Source organism: Hemiscyllium ocellatum, chromosome 29 (assembly GCF_020745735.1).
Source record: "Hemiscyllium ocellatum isolate sHemOce1 chromosome 29, sHemOce1.pat.X.cur, whole genome shotgun sequence".
In the NCBI taxonomy this organism is placed as follows: Eukaryota; Metazoa; Chordata; class Chondrichthyes; order Orectolobiformes; family Hemiscylliidae; genus Hemiscyllium; species Hemiscyllium ocellatum.
The window spans coordinates 34,038,211-34,056,045 of NC_083429.1; the positions used below are offsets into that span (position 1 = coordinate 34,038,211).

Genomic DNA, 17,835 nt, shown 5'->3' on the forward strand with positions numbered 1-17,835 from the left:
ATGTTAGATACTAAAACATATGAATACTGATGCCGAAATCTTTTACATATTGCAATAAATTAACTTTATCACCTCTATTTGCATTGTGTGTGTAGGCAGATTGTTGAAACTGTAACATTCGAGGCACAGAATGTTTCAGTGACTGTTGCATTCAATGCTGCCTAATAATAAGAGCAGGCTTTGTTATGCCAAATGACCTATTATTTCAAATTTAGTGTAAGGTTAAATAATAACTTGGGCCCTCTTGTCGCACTTTGATAGTGTCCCTTCTCCCTGGACCAGGAGGCCAGGGTTCAAGTCCCACCTGCTCCAGAAATGTGCAATGACATCTTTGAGCAGGTTGATTAGAAAAAAATACATAGGTTGAAAAGAAATTAGGAAATTCACTGAGTTTTGTCTCTTTTGGAAGCTTGGTCTTCCTGGGGCGATCAACTATACTGGTTGAGTTTATGACACTGCAGATTTAGAATATTGTATATACAAATCAGTCTGATTTAAAACTTTCTAACATTGTTTTAACATTGCTCCTTTCTATTTGGTTTGTAGGCTATGCTCATCTGCGGACTGCAAAACCCCAGTCTGAAATAAGAATGGTTGAGGAGCAGGATGTTGTTCTACCATGTCACCATCGCTTTGGTCACTTAGTATCAAAGAATCTGGATATTGAATGGCTTTTGCAAGATTCTGAACCCAATCAGAAAGTGGTGAGCATTCCTTTCAGAGGTGTTTACATTATCATCATTTGAATAATGATTGGCTATAATGTTCAATGAAATGACTAAATTGTATTATTGTTCACTCAGCTACCGTATGATTGATCTTTGACCCTACTCTACACCGCTTTTAAAATTACAAGAAGATTCTTTATAATTCACTTTCTTGTAATAAGTATCAGGTACCATTGTATTCACATAGCCTTATTAAATGTTGTGGTTCTGTTCGCCGAGCTGGAAGTTTTTGCTGCAAGCGTTTCGTTCCCTGGCTAGGGAACATCATCAGTGCTATTGGAGCCTCCTGTGAAGCGCTGCTGTGATGTTTCTTCCGGTATTTATAGTGGTTTGTTCTTGCCGCTTCCGGGTGTCAGTTTCAGTTGTAGTAGTTTGTATGTGAGGTCCAGGTCGATGTGTCTGTTGATGGATGTTCTTGCCGCTTCCGGGTGTCAGTTTCAGCTGTAGTGGTTTGTATATGGGGTCCAGGTCCATGTGTCTGTTAATGGAGTTTGTGGATGAATGCCATGCCTCTAGAAATTCCCTGGCTGTTCTCTGTCTGGCTTGTCCTATGATGGTAGTGTTTTCCCAGTCAAATTCATGTTCCTGGTTGTCTGAGTGTATGGCTACTAGGGATAGCTGGTCGTGTCGTTTTGTGGCTAGCTGATGTTCATGGATGCGGATTGTTAGCTGTCTTCCTGTTTGTCCTATATAGTGTTTTGTGCAGTCCTTGCATGGTATTTTGTAAACTACGTTAGTTTGGCTCATGCTGGCTATTGGGTCCTTTGTTCTGGTGAGTTGTTGTCTGAGTGTGGAAGTTGGCTTGTGTGCTGTTATGAGTCCTAAGGGTCGCAGTAGTCTGGCTGTCAGTTCTGAGACGCTCCTGACGTATGGTAGTATGGCTAGTCCTTTTGGTTGTGGCATGTCCTCGTTCCGTGGTCTATCTCTTAGGCATCTGGTGATAAAGTTGCGTGGGTATCCGTTTTTGGCGAATACCTTGTATAGGTGTTCCTCTTCCTCTTTTCGCAGTTCTGGTGTACTGCAGTGTGTTGTGGCTCTTTTGAATAGTGTCCTGATGCAGCTTCGTTTGTGTGTGTTGGGGTGGTTACTTTCATAGTTTAGGACTTGGTCTGTGTGTGTTGGTTTCCTGTGTACCCTTGTGGTGAATTCTCCGTTGGGTGTTCTCTCTACTAACACGTCTAGGAATGGGAGTTGGCTATCCTTTTCCTCTTCTCTCGTGAATCATATTCCTGTGAGGAACGAGGACATGCCACAACCAAAAGGACTAGCCATACTACCATACGTCAGGAGCGTCTCAGAACTGACAGCCAGACTACTGCGACCCTTAGGACTCATAACAGCACACAAGCCAACTTCCACACTCAGACAACAACTCACCAGAACAAAGGACCCAATAGCCAGCATGAGCCAAACTAACGTAGTTTACAAAATACCATGCAAGGACTGCACAAAACACTATATAGGACAAACAGGAAGACAGCTAACAATCCGCATCCATGAACATCAGCTAGCCACAAAACGACACGACCAGCTATCCCTAGTAGCCATACACTCAGACAACCAGGAACATGAATTTGACAGGGAAAACACTACCATCATAGGACAAGCCAGACAGAGAACAGCCAGGGAATTTCTAGAGGCATGGCATTCATCCACAAACTCCATTAACAGACACATGGACCTGGACCCCATATACAAACCACTACAGCTGAAACTGACACCCGGAAGCGGCAAGAACATCCATCAACGGACACATCGACCTGGACCCCACATACAAACTACTACAGCTGAAACTGACACCCAGAAGCGGCAAGAACAAACCACTATAAATACCGGAAGAAACATCACAGCAGCGCTTCACAGGAGGCTCCAATAGCACTGATGATGTTCCCTAGCCAGGGAACGAAACGTTTGCAGCAAAAACTTCCAGCTCGGCGAACAGAACCACAACAACGGACACCCGAGCTACAAATCTTCAACCAGACTTTAAAGCCTTATTAAAGCCCAGTTACATGCTTGACAATATTTCCCAACTTCAGAAAGGCCTGTCTCTCAATTCTAATACTATTCACTTCAACTGATTAATGTTTACACAAAAAAGGGGGAGTTTTTGCTTATGTCTGAGGATTCAGGCTTACTTTTGATTGCAAGCACAGCAGGATATAAGAGAGGGGAAGTGCAGCTACAAAGTTAAAATCTAGCCAAGGCAGGTCTGAGTGGGGTAAAATGTGTGGACATTAAATGACCACTGTTATGCATATCGACAGAGATGTACATCAGGCAAAGTGTGTAACAAGTGGCTGATATTTTCCAATTTGTTTTAGCTCTGGTACTCTTTCCTGAATGTCCCGCTTTTAGGAGGATGTACATTTAGGGCTGCATGGTTACTTATGCCTCAGAGTTCCCCGGACCTGAGTTCAATTCCAGCTTTGGATGACTGTCTGTGTGGACCTTGCACATTCTCCGTGAGTCTGTGTGGGTTTCCTCTGGATGCTGTGATTTCCTCCCACAGTCCAAGAAAATGTAGGTTTGGCGATGCTAAATTGCCCATTGTTTCCAGGAATGTGTAGGTTAGGTGGATTAGCCTATGGAAAATGCAGGCTTACAGGAATAGAGTAAGAGGGTGGGTCTGGGTGGGGTGCTGTTCAAAGGCCTTGTGTGAACTGGAGGGGCTGAAGGGCCTACAACTGCAAGGATTCTATGATCTTGGAGATATTACAACAAAGTGGAAACTGAAACACTGTGATGAGAGAATGGATAAAGTTGAAGATTTGGGTAAGCTTATACTCCTTGAAAATGAAGGGCTATCACCCTCACCTTAACCTCCTTCCACCTATTGTATTCCCAACACCCCTCCCCCAAGTTTGTCCTCCCTACCTTTTACCTTAGCCTGCTTGGCACACCCTCCTCATTCCTGAAGAAGGGCTTATGCCCGAAACATCGATTCTTCTGTTCCTTTGATACTGCCTGACCTGCTGTGCTTTTCCAGCAACACATTTTTAAGCTCCTTGGAAATGAATTAAGGATTACTTTATTACGATGCAGAAAATAACAATGAAAATTTATTGAGTAGATAGGACACAATTCTTTCCATTATGAGAAGAATTCAGACTGGGGGAGTTCAAAACTAGGAGGCAAACTTTTAAGGTGAGAGGAGAAAGATTTAAAAAGGATAGGGAGTGGTCCATGTGTGAAATGAATTGCCAGAGAATGTGGTAGATGCAGGTACAGTTAAAAGATTTAAAAGATATTTGGATAAGTTCATGAATAGGAAGAGTTTGGAGGGACATTGGCCAAGTGAAGGCAGGTAGGACTAGTTTAGTTTAGAAACATGGCTGGGGTAGACTGGTTGAACCATGTTTGCATGCTGACTGACTCTATGATCACAGGATTCAGGTTTCAAGCTGGTTAGAATTGAATCAAGGAAAAATATTTTCATTCAAAGGCATGTGAAAAAGTGAGATCCACAATGCCAGCGTTATGTATATAAAATGAGTTGAAGACTTTGAAAGAGTTTTATATATTTATTTAGGGGAAAAAAGGAAATAATAATTGAAAGTGTAAGGCTTCCAGGGGCTAAGAAGCTGATGGTTAGAGTGAGAAGGCTCATTGGTTAAAGTGAGGTAAGTCATGTGCAATAAATATACACAGTGTACTGAACATACAATAATTATAGAGCATGTTACAGTGGCTCAAGATGACTTCCTTTAGCCCCAACTTGTACTTGACCACTGATTGGTATCTCAGGGACTCTCAGTTGAGTGTCAATATTGTACTATTTTGCAAGAAATATAGGTCCTATATGTTAATATTTCTCTTCACCACGTTAATATAGCTAACCATTGTAAAGATATCACTGCATCACTTTAAATATTATATTGCCAGGAGCACGATTTGTTTGAAATAGAACAGGAAATATGTATTGCTTGCTTTGGGCCTGTAACAAATATACCCTTGAACAGCGTAGGTTGACTGACCTGACATTTTCCCTTCCTCTCCTCTGGGTATAGTTTCGCAGTCTAAATTCTACTCAATCACTCCCCCTACTGCAAGATTGAGGTAAAATATTACTCTTTGAGAAATGAATATTTTAGGAGCATTATGTGTTACCACATGACATCCCACAGGGTCTCCAGATCCTGCAGATGACATTAACACAGTTGACAATCTTTCTAATAAAATTCAACATAAAAGATTAAATGTTAGGTAAAGACATAATAAACTTTATTTTTTTCTTATTTTACTCATTTTGAATTGTTTTGCACATGCTGGTAGTCAATAAAACAAGTCACCCTTTCCATAGATTAACTTGGACAAGGGACTGATCAGAGTTAATTTATTAAGTTCATCCCAGGATATGATATGGGATTGTAATTAACTGGTGAATGTAAGGTTGAATAGGATTATATTGAATGCCTAGCATCCACATCAGTGTTTATGTTCCATAAAGACCTCTTCCCAACCTTCTTCATCTAACACTATCATTTAGTCATCGAGTCATACAGCACAGAAACAGACCCCTCAGTCAGGCTTGTCCACACTGACCAGATATCCTAATCTGACCTAGTCCCATTTGCCAGGATTTGGCCCATATCCTTCTAAACCTTCCTATTCATGTACCCATCCAGATGCCTTTTAAATGTTGTCATTGTACTCAGCTCCACCACTCCCTCTAGCAGCTTGTTCCTTACATGCATCAGACTGTGCATAAAAGCTACCCCACAGATCCGTTTTAAATCTTTCCCCTCTCACACTGAACCTATGTTCTTGAGCTTTGGACTCCCACACCCTAGGTAAAAGACCTTGGCTATTCACCCTATCCATGTCCCTCATGATTTTATAAATATCTATAAGGTCACCCCTTAGCCTCCGATGTTCCAGGGAAAATAGCCTCAGCGTATTCAGTTTCTCCCTACAATAATATTTTAATCCTTTCACCTTTGTGTATGCATACTTTTTGGGGTGGCATAGTGGCTCAGTGGTTAGCACTGCTGCCTCACAGCACCAGGAACCTGGGTTCAATCCATGCCTCAGGCGACTGTGTGGCATTTGCATGTTCTCCCCGTGTCTGCGTGGTTCCCTCTGGGTGCTCCAGTTTCCTCCCACAGTTCAAAGATCTGCAGGTCAGGTGAATTGGCCATGCTAAATTGCCAATAGTGTCAGGTGCATTTTCAGGAGTAAATATAAGGTAAGGGAATGGGTCTGAGTGGGTTACTTTTCAGAGGAACGGTGTGGACTTCTTGGACCAAAGGGCCTGCTTCCATACCAGAGGAGTTTTAATCTAATCTTCTTCTATTGATTTGAAAACAATTCCATCTGATGATTGTTAAAGTTTCAGAGACAGCATCTGATATTCAAGACTTTTGATGCTCCTGTAAAAACAGAAAGATTATAACTGCTGCACAAAGGAACATATAGGATTGCCAAGACTATGTCTTGGATGTGGCAATTGTTATTGCTGCGTCCTGTTCAGCTCTGAATTCTGTGAACCTTGGATTAAATTCTTCACTGCTCTCGTTCAGACTTTCATAAGAGTATGAATTTCATTTGTAAAGAAAGAAAAATAGAATGTTGTTATAAGCGGGAAGAGAAACAGAAAATTTTGGAAATGCATGTCGAGAGAAAAGCCATATTGAGTAGAATCTACCTTTGTAAGGTGGTTGGCTAATAATATGTGTAAATATAATGTTATGAAGGTGTAGGTGTGTACTGTCCTGTTAAGAGAGAGAGGAAGCTAGCAAGGACTAACCGAAAGCAGAGAGAGTGCTGAACAAGGTAAAAATGTAACACTTGTTTGACACAAATAGCTGGAGTTGCTTTGCCATGGAACAAAAAACAAATTCAAATTCAGCCAATCAGTTTAAATTATGCTCCAGATAGCTAAATCCAAACGAATTTGAATTTAGTGTTTCAATGACATTAAACCAATGAAATGATCCCATGTTTTAGGTGTAAAACCAGACGTTTAAACAGTAAAGGAGAGAACTGCCAAGAAAACCAATAAGTATAGACTGCTAGCCAAATAGCTCTCTGAAAGATACCTTCCTTAAGAAAGGTTGTGCAGGAGAAGAGGTGACCCAAGGAAACTCAGAGGAAAATCTACAGAGGAAGATCAACAATGTTGACTGGTTTTGAAACGTGACATTATTTTTGTAAGTCTTAATTGGGGTTTTTACCAGACCAGTATTGTAGAGTGGGAGGTAAAAAATAGGTTTAAGAGAAAGGAGTTGTAAATAGAGGTTTTAATGTTCTCTGTTGGCTTAAAGAATAAAATTGTTAATTTTTACTTTAAATAGCAAAACCTGGGGTAGTTCTTTACCTCTTGAAGTTTAACAGATTATGGTGTGAGGTGAGCTTCTCTCTGTGTCAGGTTTAAATTCACAGAGGGGTTTACTCAGTGTCACAACAGTTTGGGAACTTTTGTCCATGATTTGAACAAGTTTTCAGTCTGAGATTTGACAGATTTGAATAGATTTTGGGTGTGCAAAAAAATGCTCAGTAGATTTAAACACTTGCCGGTTAGTGTCTTAGATCTTTAAATAAAACATAGGTGAGACAATTTGTTTAATTTCAATTACTTGTGGTTGGTGAAATTAAAAGTGAGAAGAATGGCTCTTAAAATTGTTAAAGAGGTTCTGGGGTTTGAAGATGAGTCTCAAGTTTGCCAAGAAAGTTTAGAAAGAAAAGACCATACTCTTAGAAGTAGCAAAGTGGTTAGGTTTGGGTTTAACCAAGGACAAAAGTAAAGCTGAAAATGTAATGAATTATTCAAACACTTAGCTGTGTCAGAGAAACAGATGAATGCAGTAAAGTGAGAAAAACTTAAATTACAATTGAGGAAAATGGAGTTAGAAGATAAACAAAGGAAGAGAGAAAGACAGAGAGAGAGGAAAAAGAGAGAGAGAAGGAAGGGACAGAGAAAGAGAGAGAAAGTTCTTAGCTGAGCAAAAAGAGGGAGAATTTGAACTTGAGAGGTTGTGACTTAGTCAGCAAAGTCAAGTCAACAGGATGGAGATTAAAACAGAAGATAGTGATATATACAAATATGTCAAAACTCTGCCACATTTTGAAGAGGAAGATGTCAAAGCCTTCTTTATTTTATTTGTAAAATTGGCTAGGCAGATGGGGTGGTCTGAGGATTTATGGGTAACGCTAGTTTAGACTAAACTGGTAGGCAGAGCTGGTAAGGTATTTGCTTCATTTTTAGATGAGGGGTCAAGAGATTATGAAGAGGGCAAACAGGCTATTTTAAGTGCTTATGAGATGGTACCAGAAAAATATAGACAACAGTACAGGAACATAAAGAAGGAACTAGGTCAGACTTACACTGAGATTGAAAGAATTAAACATCATCATTTTGATGTTTAAAAATAGATAAGACCTATGAGGCTCTCAGAGAGATTATTCTGCTGGAGGGTTTTAAAAACAGACTTCCAGAGATGATAAAAATTCATGTGGAGGAACAGAAAGTTCAGGAAGTGAGAAGGACAGCAGAATTAGCAGATGAGTATATGGTGGTGCATACCTCAAGCTTCCTGCCAGAATTTCATCCTGAGGGATAGAAGTTGGGAAAAGGGGAGATCCCACACTATGAAACAAAGAGTAGAAAACACTGGTAAGTATTTACCACAGGTTAAAAAAGAGGGTGGAAAGGAGGTGAAAGGTCTCAGGTGTTTCCACTCTGGTAAAATGGGACATGTAAAGTCACAATGCTGGTTGTTCAAGAAAGGCGCTGTGGGAAAGATGTAGTAAAAGAAGCTAAGCCAGTGTTATTAGTGAAAGTAGTAAAGGAAACCCTAAGAAGAGCTGAGGAGCTGCAGCAGAGCGCACAGCCTAGGCAGGGGCTGGATATGGAGTTAGTGTCTGATCTCTGTAAAGAATCTGCCTTTGTGGGTAAAGTTTACTCAGAAAGAACAGGAGGAGAAAGTAAGAAGTTATAATTTTGAAAGATACACAATCTAACCAATCCTTAATATTAACAGATGGTGAATTTGCACTCTTTCTGATTTGTTACCCAAGAATGTGGTAATTTGTGGGATAGATGGACAGAAATTAAGCATTCCCCCATGTAAGATCAAGTTAGAGTGCCAACTCAAGGCTGGGGAAATAACAATGGATTGACAGAGTCTCAGTTCCAGAAATCCAATTTGTTCTTGGGATTTAGCAGGATCAAAGGTGGGAGTGACACCCCTTGTTATGGAAAAGCCCCAGGAAGACCAAGAAACCAAGAAGTTAAAGAAAAGTATCCTGGTATTTTCCCAGACTGTGTAGTAACAAGGTCCCACTAACATAAGTCACAGCATGAAGCAAAAACTAAAGAGAAAGATGAAGGAGTTGAGGTTCAGTTAGCAGACACCATGTTTGACATAATAGTGCAGGAAAAACCTGAATAGGCAGAGGGTCAGACAGAAGTGTTTAGTCCTAAAAGGGTAAGGGACTTGCAATAGAAAGCCAAGACGACAAAAGATATATATGTGGATGCATCCTCCGAAAAGGGGGCAAAGATTACTCCGGAGGGTTATTATCTGAAAGATAAAATCCTCAGATGGAATTGGAGACCACGGCGGTTAGTGCAGAGGAGAAATAGGTTGAAGTGCACCAGATTATGTTGCCAATAGCATACAGCTAGGAAGTGTTAGGGTAGCACATGAAGTAGTAGATCACCTAAGGTACGAAAGACTCAGGCTAAGGTACAAAAATATTTTTATTGGCCTGGAATGGTTAACTTTTGCCATATTTCTCAGACATGTAAAAAGTGGTAGAAAAGCCACAGGCAGTAGTAAAACCTGCACTTTTGTTGCCAATTCCTGCATTAGAAGAACCTTTCACATAAATTATAATTGATTGTGTAGGACCCTTCCAGAGAATGAGAAGAGAGAAAGAACTGGAGAAACAGGTGTTAGTTATTGCCCAGCAGAATGAAGAATCAAATCCAAATGTTGTGGATTTTGATGTGCCTCAAAGTATGTTAAAAAATGAAGGCATCCTTCAAGAGTGGGCTAGATTAGTAAAATATCTGTCTCAGGAGAAAAGAATGCAGTTGAAAGGTTTGTTACTGATGTATGAGGACATATGTTGGAATCTGATGGAGAGGATTAAAGCTATTGTATATGAAGTAGACGTAGAGAGTACTGTTCCAATAAAACACACCCCTATCAGCTTAATCCTTTCAAAGCCAGACAGGTCCAGATGGAGGGGGAGGCCATGCTCAAAGAGGCTATCATCGAACCAAGCTAGAGCGAGCAGAGTTCACCAATCATCTTAGTTCTCAAACCAGACAGGACTCAATGATTTTGTGTGGATTGTCGGAAGGTCAACGTCATTACAAAATCAGATTCATATCCAATACCGAGATTGGAGGACTGTATTGAGAAAGTTAGACAACTTTCTCAAAAGTTCAGTTACATCACCAAGTTGGACTTATTGTGGGTTACTGACAGGTATCTTGATCAGACATGGCAAAAGAAATTTCTGCGTTTGTAACCCTAAATGGGCTATATCGATTCAAAGTGGTGCCCTTTGGAATGGAGAACATGCCTATTACATTCCAAAGACTCATGAACAGAGTTATGGCTGGATTAACAAACTGTGCAGTCTATTTGGATGATGTAGTGATCTTTAGTAAGTCCTGGAAAGATCACATGGTACAGTTGGCAGAGCTCTTTGAATGAGTGTAAGAAGCAAAATGGTAGTAAACTTAAACAAAACTGAATTTGCAAAAGCAGAGGTGATGTTGTGACATAACATTGGTCATGGAAGGTTGACCCTGCGGAACGCAAAAGTGAAGGCCATCGAGGAATTTTCATGACCAATCCAGAAGAAAGAGGTGCTTGATTTCTTGGGACTAAATGGATTCTATCAGAAGTTTGTTCCAAACTTCAGTAGTATAGTGGCACTGTTAACTGATATGCTGAAGAAGAACACAAAGTTTTGGTGGATAGAACAATATCAGGAGACATTCAACCATTTAGAAGCAGTATTAACAACCGCAACAATTTTTAGCTACTCCACACTTTTTGAAATCTTTCAAAATTGCCTTCGATGCTAGTGACATAGGAGTTGGAGCTGTACTGCTACAGGAAGATGATGATGGGATTCAACTGCCAGTTGGTTACTTTTTGAAGAAATTCAACATTCACCAGAGGAAATACTCCAAGATCGAAAAAGAACTATTGAGTTTTATACTGGCCTTAGAACATTTTAATGTGTACATCATGAACAATGTGTCAGAGATGGTTGTGTACACGCATCACAATCCTCTTACATTCTTGGAAGGTTTTAAATACAAGAATGCAAAACTATTCTGTTGGAAGTCTTATGTTACAGATATTTAGTTTACAAATCATACATGCTTCAGGTCGTAAGAATGTAATAGTACATGAGTTATCACAGATTTAACTAATAGAGTATAGATGAGACAAATCTATTCAATGTTATATGTATTTGAGAAGAAGTTAACATGAACTTAGATTAAAGTTATATATATGTCATGATAATGTGGTTAAGGAACAGAAAAAAAATGAAGCCATCTTTTCATTATGATGGTTCATTTTTTTCTTAAGGGGGGGGAGTGTTATGGTATAGGCGTATACTGTACCTTTAAAAGAGAGAGAGGAAGCTAGCAAGGACTGACTGAAAGCAGAGAGAGTGCTGAATAAGGTAAAAATGTAACACTTGGTTGAAACAAATAGTTGGAGTTGCATTGCCATGGAACAAAAACAAATTCAAATTCAGCCAATCAGTTTAAATTATGCCCCAGTTACCAAAATCTAATCGAATTTGAATTTAGAGTTTTGACGACATCAAACCAATGAAATGATCGATGTTTTGGGATATAAAACCAGACATTTTAAATAGGGGGAGAACTGCCAAGAAAACCAACACATATAGACTGCTAGCGGAATAGCTCTCTGAAAGGTACCTGTCCTTAAGAAAAGTTGTACAGCAAAAGAAGAGGCGATCCGGGGAAACTCAGAGGAAAATCTAAAGAGAAAAATCAATAAAGCAGACTGGTTTTGAAACATGACTTTTTTTTCTAAATTTTAATCAGTTTCTATATCGGACCAGTATTGTAGAGTGGAAGGTAAAAGATAGGAGAAAGAAGTTGTAAATAGTGGTTTTAATGTTCTCTGTTGGTGTTAAAGAATAAAGTTGTTAATTTTTACTTTAAATAGTGAAATCTGGGATAGTTCTTTGCCTCTCAAAGTTTAACAGATTACAGTGCGAGATGAGCTTTTCTGTGTGTTGGGTTTAAACCAGCAGAGGGGTTTACCCCATGTCGTAACAGTAACTAGAGTTTGAATAGTCTTTTGGGCAGAATTGACTTTACAATTACAGAGATGAATGGAGAACAAAATCACATCGTTCTTCGTGGGAAAAAAATTTGAACATAAAAATACCTCCCCAGGAATGGATCAACCTTGGGGACAGTAGCACTGTGGAGTGAGGGGGGATACTATAGAAACATATAAAATTATAAGATAGTCATAGAAAGGATGCTTCAACTGGCAGGTGAAACTAGAACAAGAGGGCATAGCCTCAAAATTAGGGGGAGCAGATTTAGGACTGAATTGAGAAGGCACTTCTTCACCCAGAGAGATATGAATCTATGAAATCCCTTGCCCAGTGAAGTAGTTGACACTACTTCAGTAAATGTGTTTAAAGCTAAGATAGATATTCTTTTGAACAATGAAGTTACTGTGAGAGGGTGGGTAAATGGAGCTGAGGCCACAAAAAGATCAGCCATGATTGAATTGAATAATGGAGCAGGCTCAAAGGGCCAAATGGCCTCCTCCTGCTCCTAGTTCTTATGTTCTTTCCTCCGAAGCATCACTGCTAACAGACACACAGACAACAATCCCCTGGTGGCTGGAGAAATGGGCCACAAAGAGTTGTGCAACTGAAAACATGGGCCTTTCAAAGCTATCAGCATTTATTCTGACTGTTTGCAAAGAGAAAGTGATGCCTTTACTTGTCAACCCTACTTGTACACCCATAAGCACATTCAAGGAATTCTACATGATGCTAGAGGGTGTTAAAGAACACATCCTGTTGCTAAAATTCGTATGAATTCACTTTACTAAACAGGGTTATCTTAATATAACTTGTTGACTGTTGCTAGTTTTTCAATGTTTAGGTGTAAATTAAGAATAATTTTGCAAATGGAACACCTGCAACTTTGAACTGATTCTCTCCAATAAAGTCTGTTCTGCATACTTCTTTTTTGATTCACTGCTTATCCATACTTATCTGTTTACTGAAGTTAGAAAAGTTGAAATGTGAATTGTAAGTTTACATATAATGACATGTCCAAAAGTTCAAGAAGGGAACTGGAAAAGCAGAGTGGACTTCATCTGACACAGGGATAAGGAAAAGGCGGAGGCACTGAGCTTCCTCTCTCAAACCAATCCAAGGAGCACCTCACTGTCATCATTAATTGCTGTCATTTCTGTGAAGCTAAAGTAAACACATGTACACTACAGTTCACAAAGATAATGCATCGGTCGCACAAGGACATGGAGATCATTTTTTCTCACCTTGGGCATTAATGTTTGCTAACATGTTTTTATTGGCAATGTTGCTTTTATTGGGTGAAGTGTGTGTTGGGGGGACAAGCACTTACAATCTCCTGTATTTGTATGATATGGCTTGTGTTGCATTCATTGGAATAAAGTCCCTATGTCAGAGTTCCATGTAGAGGCATTTCGGCATTTCATTGCCCTCCTTTATGTCCCAATATTTGGTTTCCCATCATTTATGAGTGCTGCGAATGCTGATTGCTCACATTGCAAAGGACTTGTTCTGTTTCTGATATTTCCCTGCACATAGTCATTGGAAATGTCATCCAGCAGAGGTAACCATTGCTAATGCTGTGGTGCTATGGACACGCAGGGAAACTGAAGAACAGGTGTATCAGATCAGCAGCAAGCTAAATAGCCCCCATATGAAGGGAGCACACCTGTAGGTCCCCTCAGGACATGGAGGTGGTACAGGAGTCTCAGAGCCTATTGTAATTGATGCCATTTCCGCCAGATGAGTGAGGCACAGTTTCATTGCACAGTGAGGATGCCTCAGGCCACTGTCATTGATTTATTTCAATTGCTGGAGCAGAACCTAAAGCAGTGCATGGTCACCCTATCCCAATGACTGGAAACATTTTTAATATTCATTCACGGGATGAAGTCTGGCTCTGCAGGCATTTATTGCCCCACCCTGATTTCCCAGAGGGCAATTAAGTGTCAAACACATTGCTGTGGGTCTGGAGTAACATGTCAGCCAGACCAGGTGAGGATGGCAGTTTCCTTCCCTAAAGGGTATGAATGAACCAGTTGGGCTTTTCTGCCAATTGATAGTGAATGTGAGTCAACCATTAGAATCTCAATTCCAAATTTTTATTGAATTCAAATTGTAATATTTGCTGTGGTGGGATTCAAACACAGGTCCCCAGAGCATTTCCTGGGTCTCTGGATTAATAGTTTAGCGATAATACCATGAGATCATCATCTCACTTGCACTAAACATCATGTAATTGGCTGCTTCCAAGTATCCACTTGGGAACTTTGATCCACAGATACATCAAGGATACACCACTTCATCTCATTTCCCCAATACAAGGTCAATGCTATAGCTGGACAGTTCGCTTTGTCAACATTACTACATTTTCCCGACATGTGGGATGGTGTAGGCTATATACACATTGCATTGAGAGTGCCATATCAAAATACAGCAAACTTCAGCAATACAAAAGCATTCCATTTCATCAATGTGAAACTCATTTGAGGTCACATCCTAGAACATTTTCCAACACCACATCCTAGAAGTTTGCACTAGGTACCCTGGAAGCTTCCACGTATACTTGAGAACTCTCAAATTCCTAGTTCATTTCAAGGGCCAGATGCCTTACAAGATGGTTACAGGGAAACCTGGTCTACACTCTGAGAATGGCCACTGACTCTGATACTGCTGAGCGAATGCAGCCCATTCCTAAACCAGGCCACTATGGCGCAGAAGAAGGACTATCTGAAGATGGGTTACATTTGCTTGGGCTAATTTGGGGTGAGCCTTGCAGTGTTGCATTGTGTTAGCATATTGCACAACAGGAACAAGCAAAGAGAGGATGTGATGGACACTGAAGAGCTGGCAGTCCAGCATCAGTCTTCCAAGGAGCCAGGTGAGGACATTAAACAAATGAAATGTCATATTTGGTATGTTAGAGTGGTGCAGTATCAGATGCAAAAAGCCAAACAAGACGTAACTGACATCCAGTTCCAGTAAATGTAAGCTGGATGCAAAGATCACTCATTGACTGTAAATTCATTGTTGCTCAAAGGCAATTGGTCCCTTGGAAGATCTGCAGATAACTTGCCCTCCATAATGCATTCCACTGAAACAAACATTAATACTCTGCAGGATGGGGAGTCCATTCGACCTGCTGTTCCTTTGCATTCTCCTTACCACTTCCCGAAGGCTAGGTATACAATCCAACATGCTCATTTAATCAATTTCCTGAGGCAAATGCAGCTTTTGTTTGTTTTTCTTCATGTTTGATGGTACTGAATAAATATGAACTTCGTCCACTTTTGAGAGCTTACGTATTTGATGTGCCCACTTTGAACAATGAGAGGATGTTGAACAACACTAGGCATTAAGGAATGAAGAGCAATCCCATACACATCGTTGTAAAATGGGATGACATGAAGGATGTTAAAATGTTTAGCTTGGTTCTTATAACTGCAGTAACAATGATTGTTGATCGGATGGGTGAATGATGTAAAATAGCAATATGCTTCTGAAAGTGAGCTTGTATTTGTCATGAAGTGTTAGCAATGCCGCCTATGTACCCACAGAAGCATTTTTTTTCTTGTTCCTCTCCCACAACTGGTGGTAAAAATGGTGTCCATGCAGAGAATTCTGGGAGGTCCGAAGAGTGGAAAGTACTACTGCCATTGTTTGGGGGAAGATAGTGTGCAGTGGGCTCCATAGAATTGTGGTGTTCAGTTAATGAGGTGAGCTGTAGAGAATACTTGAGAAAATTGGCAAGGACGCACAGAGAGAAACCCTAAAAGTCAACACTTAGTAAATTTCAGGTAAAATTTAGTCCTAAATATTTTGTCTTACTAGTTGGCGGTTTCGCTTCTTTCTCAAGTTTGCGGTCAAGAAATATGGTTTTAACTATCCCAATCCTTTACTGAGAACTTTAAACATGACATTATTCTCTTCTTGATGCAAACTGGTTTATGATTTTCTGCTGATTGGTTACTGTATTCCCAAGTTGCCTTCGATTCACTTAGCCATATAAATAATTCTTACTGTCCCACTGTGATCACCTATCTGACTTTGATGAATTTGCTGTCATCAACCGTTCTATTTTAACATAACTTGACCTGTTCAATTCATCAGCATCATAGCAATTAAGATATATCTATGTAATTATCAAATATTGTAGTCATCGAGTTTCCACATAACAAATAATGCTCTGAACTTGTAGTCAGTCCATTAACCCAATTCCTTTCAGACCTGACTTTACCTTGCATGTTTTTGCATTCCTCTTGCGTAATTGGTAGCCTATCATGTTGAGTTTCTTTATTATAATTTCAATTATGTCATTCAATCTGCAAGAAAAGAAGAATAATAACATAATCATAATTTGCCTATCAGTTATAGATTGTGCTGTAATGTAACTCATGATCTCTCCATGAGAGACCAACTTAAAAAAAGGAAACGTTGAACAGCAGGAAGAGCAGCATTTTTTGCACTCCAGAGTACTGCAGCATCAAGTGCAACAAGCCATATAGCACTTATTTAACAATCGGTTTCTGTAGATGAGAGCTGGGTGATCATTCATTGACTGTAAATGAATTGGTGCTGGAAAGGCTAGCCATTCCCCTGTGTTCCTCGAGGCAAATTCAGCTGGTTTTTTTTGCTACATTTGCTGTTGCTGAGCCAAAGTGAATGTTTTGAATGATTTCAATGCTTTCCTATTTGTGATGGTCCCATATTGCTGGACCATTGCTGCAATGATATTGGGTCACAGTGGGAATTGGAGAAAGAGTAAAACTGACAGAGACATGTTAGTAAAATGGACTGAGGCTAAGGTTGAGTACGCTGTATAGGCTGGCATGTACATAGCAATAGATGAATGATTGTGATGTGCAGTGAAGTATCAGCTCTGCCAACTATGTGCCCTTAGAAGCACTTATCTGTGATTGCACAATTCGCTATATATATAGCAAAGGATAACTCTGGACTGCCAACATTTGATTGGCTTGACTTTTAAGTTGGTGGGAGTATCAGGGATCCTGGAATATCCTAGCGGCAGTGAGTACTTCTGCCTGTGGTGATTGGGAGATTATAACAAGCAGGTACTAAACAGGCATGGTGCATCGGTAGTGAGGTGATTTTGTGAAAATTATATGAGGAACTCATTCAACATCCCAGAGAAACACTCCACAAAATTCACAAAATTGACAGATAATTGGTTTTTATTAAAATTCACCGCTCTAATTCTGATTTCTGTAAATAATTCTTTTGACTAAAGATTGGCCCCAGTTCTATCCTCAATTATCTAGCTTTTAAGAATGCAAAACATTGCAGCAAACATGCATTATGACCTCCTACTGAGTTAATAAGTATCAATATACATTATTAGTTGCCATTATAAAATTGGCATTTATTGGTTTTAGAAGTGCTTATGAAGCTCATATTTATTGGATGCAGAATAATGAATACCTTCTGCCCAATAGTGTCCCTGATATAGGTCTGACAAACATGACTTTCACATGATGAAGGTGAAAAAGTTTTAAAAATGATAAGGATACCTTGACCAACAAACATTCTCATTATTTGGCAGTCTACGATTGCTGATCACCCAAGAAAATTACAAGAAATCTAGTTCTTTTTTGTCTTCTATTCGGTTTTATCAATCAATGTGTCTTTGGAGAAATGCAAATTAAAGAGTATGATCATATCAGATGAAGATTAAATTACAGGCAGAAAGCCACATTTAAAACATTTGGCTCACTTACTGGAAAGACTGATACTATTGTACCCTAAAGACCAAAATTTGTAATACTAACCTTGACCCCAAACATCAGGTCATAACTTTAGA

At 39.7% G+C, this 17,835-nt stretch overlaps 1 protein-coding gene across 2 annotated transcripts in view; it reads left to right on the top strand.

The window, feature by feature from the left end:
- The window catches only part of LOC132829584 (CXADR-like membrane protein), a 128,461-nt gene that overhangs the window by 98,541 nt on the left and 12,085 nt on the right, over positions 1 to 17,835 (top strand). For both annotated transcript variants that reach the window (XM_060846848.1, XM_060846847.1), the window contains exon 2: positions 547 to 704. In XM_060846848.1, the coding sequence (XP_060702831.1) occupies positions 591 to 704 (114 nt within the window). In that variant the 5' untranslated portion in view covers positions 547 to 590. The remainder of the gene's footprint in view (positions 1 to 546; positions 705 to 17,835) is intronic.